Source organism: Mycteria americana, chromosome 10, assembly GCF_035582795.1.
Source record: "Mycteria americana isolate JAX WOST 10 ecotype Jacksonville Zoo and Gardens chromosome 10, USCA_MyAme_1.0, whole genome shotgun sequence".
Taxonomy (NCBI): Eukaryota; Metazoa; Chordata; class Aves; order Ciconiiformes; family Ciconiidae; genus Mycteria; species Mycteria americana.
In genome coordinates this window covers 16,808,899-16,816,672 of record NC_134374.1, presented here as the reverse complement: position 1 = coordinate 16,816,672, position 7,774 = coordinate 16,808,899, and the positions used below count along the sequence as shown (strand labels likewise).

General features: G+C 34.7%; 1 protein-coding gene across 1 annotated transcript in view; it reads right to left on the bottom strand.

Moving 5' to 3' along the window:
* Positions 1-7,774, bottom strand: part of STK26 (serine/threonine kinase 26) — a 33,271-nt gene continuing 25,497 nt past the window's right edge. Inside the window, exons 6-12 of the mRNA XM_075512710.1 lie at positions 7,568-7,725; positions 4,760-4,945; positions 3,986-4,134; positions 3,246-3,339; positions 2,705-2,767; positions 2,479-2,615; positions 1-1,931 (exon numbers count right to left, since the gene is read on the bottom strand). Of these exons, the coding sequence (XP_075368825.1) occupies positions 1,907-1,931; positions 2,479-2,615; positions 2,705-2,767; positions 3,246-3,339; positions 3,986-4,134; positions 4,760-4,945; positions 7,568-7,725 (812 nt within the window). The 3' untranslated portion in view covers positions 1-1,906. The remainder of the gene's footprint in view (positions 1,932-2,478; positions 2,616-2,704; positions 2,768-3,245; positions 3,340-3,985; positions 4,135-4,759; positions 4,946-7,567; positions 7,726-7,774) is intronic.

Sequence of the window (7,774 nt, the reverse complement as noted above, 5' to 3'; positions counted from 1 at the left end):
AAAGTTTATGGAACTTAAATATTTATTTTTAAACCATTTAAAACCCCCCAAAACATTGAAATAAGCTTCATCTATAAACAGATTTACAAGACTAATAACTACAGAAGCTAAAGGAGCACTACAATTTGTTTCTGTGATGCAGTTATTTTGTAAAGCTTCAGGTCAACTGTATTTACAACTTTTGCTGCTTTTACATTTATAAAAATATTTATTTAATCCATAACATTATTGTTTTCAAAAACTATTTCCAGACTTTTTTCTCAGATATAAATTCTAATCGAATTTCAGTTATATAGCAGATGAAAGTTTTAAACAGAAACATTTTTTTTAAAATTAAAACAAGGAGTTAAAAGTAATTTTTTTACAGTGTAGGCACCATTGAAAATAATTGTCCTTGGCATATCTAACCACCATCTCTCACAAGTGTCCTTTATATAAAAACGATGTAATGGCAACATTTGACTAAAAATGCAGTATTTACTTGCACACCATTACTTTTTCAATATTTGGCAGATATATTTCAGATTCTTTAAAATGACTTCTGTGCAAAAACAAAATGTGCAGGTCTGAACCATAAAATAAACACACCCAGCCTTTATAAAAAATAAATTTACACCAACAGTTCCACAGCTAAGTACTGAAAAAACAATCCCAGTTCAAAACTTCAGCATAATATACATACTGGGTTGAAAAAGGGGAAAAAAAAACCAGAAGAGATTACCCATCTAGCAGTACCATAAATATATAACTGAAAGCAACTTTATAGTCTTACCTACTTTTTATGGGAAAAAAAAAGGGGGGGGGGGGAATCACTCTGTACTGCACAGTACTACCTTTTTGTGAAAGAATATCTATAACTCAGTTATTTGCATATTAACTGGTAAATACATATTTAAAATACACTTTCAGAAAATTATAAACAAATTATGTTGATGTACTGTATTTAATGTATTTAAGAACAAAAATGTGTATAAATATCTTACAGGAGAAACAACACCACCACACAGAACGCTGGTGTTACACTTATACCTGCTTGTGAGGTATGTATCATGCGACGCTCGGCTTCTCTGGCTCCCTTCCACCCAGGCATGTATACTCAGAGGAAAAAAATTAAATTAAGTTAAACTGGACTTCAGGTTTTGTCCATTATTGCCAAAAGCCCCACCCCCTCAACTGTATTGCTTTAAATTTTCCTACCATGATGATATAAGATTGAATTACTACTTCAAAACCTGTTCTAAAAGGTAATACATATACTGTACATCAGGATATACCTGTTGCTACATATCACCTGCAAACTATTGACATATTGCTCTCAAATATATTTAATCATAGAGCTGCCTAAAATACTGTACCAATTTAGAATTCTAATAGATACTGTTGCAGGTTTATTTTTCAGGGCACGATAACTATATGCTGGTTGAAGCAGGTGCTACAGCAATACCCTTGCCACTACATTACATATTTTGAATACGCTTGTGAAAAAGCTATTTTCTCTGAAGCTTGTTAGTGATTTACAAAAGTTTAACTCATTAATACAAAAGACCTGTACATCCCCATGTACAGGAACAAAATAGCATCAAAACATACTGTACTTGCACATTCTATTAACTAAAGTAATGGTTATTTCTAAAAGCAAAACTGCACCTCAACATTTATCAGATTAAACAGGTGAAACTACAATATTAAAAGTTGTTCTTTACAAAATAATTTCCTGAAAATATAAAACCATGTGCACTGCCACAAAATAGTTGAGTAGGTTCTTTCAAATCCTCAATCACCATCAATATGTTGCAAAGATCCAAAAGGCACAAGGAGCTCATGAGCTAAGCACTGCCAAGCTTGAAGTAGTTTTGGTGGGTTTCACTGGGTCCATACGAACGATCAGTCAATTATGTGAAGTTTCTTAGGGTGAGTCATTAACAGAAAATCTATGGATTAAAAAGAAGCAATGAAGAATTTTGTTAATGATATTCTTTCAGCTTGGCAAACAGCACATAACTATTTTTGCATCACTAAACTAGTACATGCCTTCATCTCAACAGATCATAGGAAAAAAACACCAGAAGTGACATTCTCAAGAAAATATTCCCTAAAAAGATAAATTAAAGGTTCTCCTGCTCCCTTACATGCTACAAAAATATGCTTATGACAAAAATGCAGGCTAAATTAAAGGAAGCAAGGTATAACAACTACAGCAAAATTGCAGCACTAGAAGACCAAACAGATATAGTAATTGTTACTATTAGTTTTAGTCTCAAACAGAAGTGTTACGTATAACTACCAAAGCTAAAAGTTTAAATCCCTGGAAACAGCAGATCTTTCACTTATCACTAAACTACTCAAATTTCCCCAACATACGAAGTTCAGTGTCAACTACCCTTTCCCACGCATAAGTACTTAATTTAATTTTTTTCTTTTAAAATAAAGATTTTATTTTTTTTTTAAATAATGCATACCAAAAATTCATTAACTTACTTCTGAAATTTCTCCATAAGTTTCTTCACCATCTTATCTGTGATCCCTGGACACGTTGCTTCTGCCATATTGATGCTTTTCTCAAGTTCCTCAATTGCTTTCTTTCTGCTAGCATTATTTGTGTCCTGCTGTTTGAGCTGAGTAGCAAACCAAAACAGATAGAACTTATAAGACTTACAGACACTTGGATAATACTTTCAAGGAAGTTTTTCAAGTCAAGACTTACCTCAGCAAACACAGGGGTGATTATCATAGTTAAACAACTCAGGGTTTTCACAAGATCCTGATCCTAAAAGTTAACAAGTAAGGATTACATTAGCATATTCCTGTACAATGTATACGCTGCATTTAACACAGCACATGTGATTTTGAAAGTTCAGTTAAATTCAACAAAGCACCTGAGATACATTACAAAAACAATGAAGGCACAGTACATCAACAAATGTTACGTGATGTGGAAACAGATGCCTGATGACACATCTGAAACAGTGTCACATATCGTCAGAAAAACAGTTCAGTTTTTCCTCTCTAATATTATATAAGCCTTTAAATTCCCATCTCTATGAACCGATACTGATCTGTTAGTCTGCGGTATCTTTTGCATTTAAGGCTGACATGGGCATAGGAAATATCACTAACAATCGTCATCTCTGGAACTACAAACAGTTCTTATGAAAAGTGAATAATTATTAAGTTTTATCACTATCTTCCTTAAATTGGCTTCAAAACCAGCACTTCGAAAGAAGAACTCTTCAGACTGTACATACCGTCCCGTTCTGCAGCTTCTTTGCATCTGGCTTCTTTCGAACTGTAGTAAAGCTCCACTCAGGATGAGAGTTATTTTCTTTGTTACTGGACTCCCTGAAGAAAAAGGATACAAGGTACATAATACTAGCCACAACATAACACTAAGCAAGCATATGGATTAGTTCCATATTCCTTAAAATAAGAAGAAAAACGTGTATTGAAACATTAACTGAACTTCAAAAAAAAACAACTTCAGAGGCTGAATAAATTGAAATACGATCAAAGCAAATCTATGGGTAGATGTTATCTACCCATAAAGCTTACCTTCTCCCATGGCATCCCATTTAAAACAGCTATCTGATACCCAGAAAAGCAAGAGACTTACAGAATGTATGTTGTTCCACAGGCATTGTGCAAACTTCTTCATACACCTCAACCTTGCTCTGCAATTTTTTTAATTGTGACTCATTGTTTTTGGTATAACCACTAGCCCTAGACTAGGAAATGCACAGCACTTAAACAGAACTGAAATTTAGTTCAGACAGAGAAAGTTTAAAGAGATAATGAGCACATAGCTTGAATTATGCATTAGTCTTTAGGTTCATACAAGGGGTTTTCTTGAAAGAAGCCAATGAAAAACAAATGGAACAAAGATATACAGAAGAGGAGTTAATTACACAGAGAAACTGCAACAAACCTACTTTAGTAATGTTAAAAAAAAAAAAAATCCCAAAAGAGACTAAACTGAAAATAAACTTACGAATCTGAACCATCGGAATCACTTTCATCACTACTATGTCCCTCTGCTTTCCATCTCTTAAACCTATCAATCAGTTCTGTCAGATATGAAGTCTTCTTGGCATTTTTCATAATGAATTTGTGCTTCAGAAGTTCTTTTGCAGTAGGGCGCTGTAAGAAACACTTAAATATTTAATGTTATGCTAACATTTCAAGATTTTAAATGTTAATAAGGGAAATTTAGTAAGACAACTGACTTCTAGAGCTAACTCGTATAGTATCAGGAAATTAGTGAAACAGGAAGTCAAGAAAAGCCAGTAATCCACATTTACAAGCACTCTAAAAATATGATTGAGTCGCACACAGACTATACTGCTTATCCTTCTACGCTAGAAGGTACACACCCAGGAAAATGACTAATCAAAATTCTCCAATGCAACGTTTTCTTGTAAGCAGAATTCAGACAGACAGCAGAAGTTCTGCTGGAGAAAAAGATTTAAGTTCTCTGCTCTGTTAAAGCTTCTCTTCTGACATTATCCAAGTTTGAGTGCATTTTAGGAAGCTGCCTCTGTCACTATCATTTCTTTCAGCATCCCCTCTCTCCCTTTCAGTATATTAAAGAAGAGAGACCAGGATGGAGAAATAGTTATTAAAAAACATAATTAACAGTGGAAAGTATAGTCTCTAAAATTATTTCAATCAATTACGATGCACTACACCAGCAAAATGCTTTGCAAGCATGAGAGAGTAAAAACCAAAACCAAAACCATCTATATATACACACATATCTACTCACAAATGTTGGGTCCTTATTCAGACATGCATCAATGAATTCTTTAAAAGGTTTACTGAATTCTCCTAATAAAGTCGGAGGATTGTTTTTCGGAATGAGAAACAGAACTCTCATCGGATGCATATCAGAGTTGGGAGGCTCCCCTTTGGCTAGTTCAATAGCAGTGATTCCCAATGACCAGATGTCAGCCTGAGAAAGGGAAAAGTTACTTTTAGTACAAAATTAAGGGCTATCGCAACTAAATATTTAATAACTGAAATATGCACCAATACTGCATCTATGTAATAAAATTAATTTTGTTCTAAGTAGATAATGCACAAAGATTCCTTTCTAATACTTTAAGGCTATAATTCCCAAAGACCTGGCCGACTTAGTCTTTAATAACTTTGACAAACATCTACAACATCACTTCCATTGCACACTTTGTCACTGTTGTAACACTGTCAGCAAGTTAAATGTGCACCTGAAGACACATGCTTTTGGAAAAAGCTTCAGAAACATTAATCTTCCTTTGATTTTTTTTTTCTATATAATGAACTACAAACTGCTACAAATTTCCTATGTCCAATTCATTTTTTGTTTAGATAGCAAAGCTGCATGCTTTTTAAAACTTTTTACTTTAAAACTTTAAATTTTTTAAATTTACTTTTTAAACTGTAGAAGCACTGAGGTATCCAACCTTGTTTGACACCTCACTCTAAAGGAATAAGGCAGAGAGCTGAATCACTTCACCAGGTGATCACTTAATTTCTTTCCTAGCAGACTGCTTGATGAATTTAGCTAGAAAATTATCAACAACTAGTTAGACCTGAAACACCAAGTTCACAGTGTAAGTTTCTGAAGAATAATGAAGTGGTATTTATTTTAGCTAAAGGAAGCATTATGAACAAATTCTGTCTTTGTATCAAAATATCTTATGAACTATACAATTATTTTCCGATTAGATATTTTTCCCAAGTGAAATATAAATTTCTTGCATCTTTTTAGATGAGCTACAATAGCTATTAAAGTCACTAAAGGTGTTTCTCATTAAAAAGTGGCTGGCAATGGTTGACTACACTTGGCACAGAAGTCATAAACCAAAAGTTGCCCATAGAGTAAACAAGGGTTACAATTTGTATCTCTCCAACATTCCTTTCCTATTCACAAGAACTAAAATATCTGTATTTAATATTGAAGAATTAAACCAACTTATTGTTTATTACTGCAATACCATAACCAACGATTGTATATTGGAGCAAAATGAAGAGATGGGGTTTCCCAATCTCTGCCACTACAAAAAAGTATGAATTTCTATTTTATTTTCTGTCATTTTGAAGTAGGGAGAAAAGGAAAAAGTTAAAATGCAGTCCAGATGCCAAAATATTCATCAGTAGTAGTCTAGAAATTGAAATGTATCCTGTCCAAAACCCTTCATCTGTCCTACCAAAGGCTTGCATCTTCTGTGCTTTCCCACCAGACTTTCGGCACAGAAAGAAAAGGGAGAGGGCATTGCTCTTGCAACATATTGAGGAGATACGGAAGGCAAAAGATTAGGCCTCTGGCAGAAAGTAAATGAAGGGGTGGTACAGCTGATTAATTCACAGGGCAAGCAGAAGAGGAATTATTCTCACTCTGACTGGACAACACAGATTTTTAAAGCACAGTAAAGTGCTTTTCCAAAATGCCCTAGGGAGCACATTACAGTCGCACCACTGAAACCCTAAACATGAGAATTACAACTGCATGCACATGCTCATTCTTATCAGCCAGAACCCTTGTGATAAGTACACAAATTCCTTCAAGTCTGAATGATCCTGGGAAAGTCTCCTGGAGTGTGAATATCTTCAGGACATCTCAGATATTCAACAGTCTTTCCTTTATGTGCACATCACAAGTACAGTTACATGTTTACTATTTGAGAGAAACCAGTATGAAAGTATTACTTTGCATATACCAGGATTTTTAGATTTCTTGCTCCTATTTAAGGTTGCATCCACAGAGCGTAGAAAGTCCAATGCTAGCACCGAAGTACACTGCCATTTCACTAACCACATGCTCTAGGTCGTCTTGTGGGCATACACATGGGAGAAGAGGGGACTGTTCCCTCCTTATTGTCCTTTCTAGCAGCAGTTCCCAACCCTCAGAAAAACATGGAGGAGGTCTGCTTTTCTACTGCTAGTTCACACAGGGAAACTCTCCTTTGCAATTAGTCATCCATCAACAGCTCCCATGAAAAAGAAATGTACAAGGTACCATAACGCTACCACAATACTACCACAGCTACCCATCCTGTAGTTCAAGTTACTTTTTTTCTTCTCAAAATCAGTCATCTGTGTTAAAATCTTCAGCATTACACAGGTCCTCAGAAATACCATTAAAGAAATTATATCCAGAGCTGTTTATAAAAATCTGATAAGAGAGTAAAATTTCAGCCATCATCTTGGCTTTAAATAAGCTGATAAGTTCTGGTGGCATTCTAATTTGTGAAATGTTTATTGCTGTTTGAAATGGGAAATACTGAACTGAAATTAAAATCAAATCAACCAAGCAACCTACAACACTGAAAGCATCAAGGCAGTTTCCCTGAAAGAATCTTAACATGAAAGCATCAATTTACTTGGTGAGTTTATGTGGGTCTTGCATGTGAGTACCGTGACATGCAACTCTTGTGTAAAAACCATGTAATTGTACTTTTAATTTTATTTTTTGAAACCCTATAATTTGCAATTACTTTTTTTCTCCATACTGATAGAGCTAAAAAGACAAAACCAAAGTAATTTCTGTTGGACCTGCAGATACAAAGAAAAGGTGTTCTACTCTCATACTTACTTTGGAATCATATGCTGACTGCTGAATAACTTCAGGGGCCATCCAAAACGGAGTTCCAACAAAGGTATTCCTCTTAATTTGTGTGTCTGTCAGCTGCCCAGCAACTCCAAAATCGGCAAGCTTAACATCGCCTTGTTCTGATAACAAGACATTGGCAGCTGCCAAGGGGAAATAATATAATATCTGATTTAGAATACTGCTCTTATG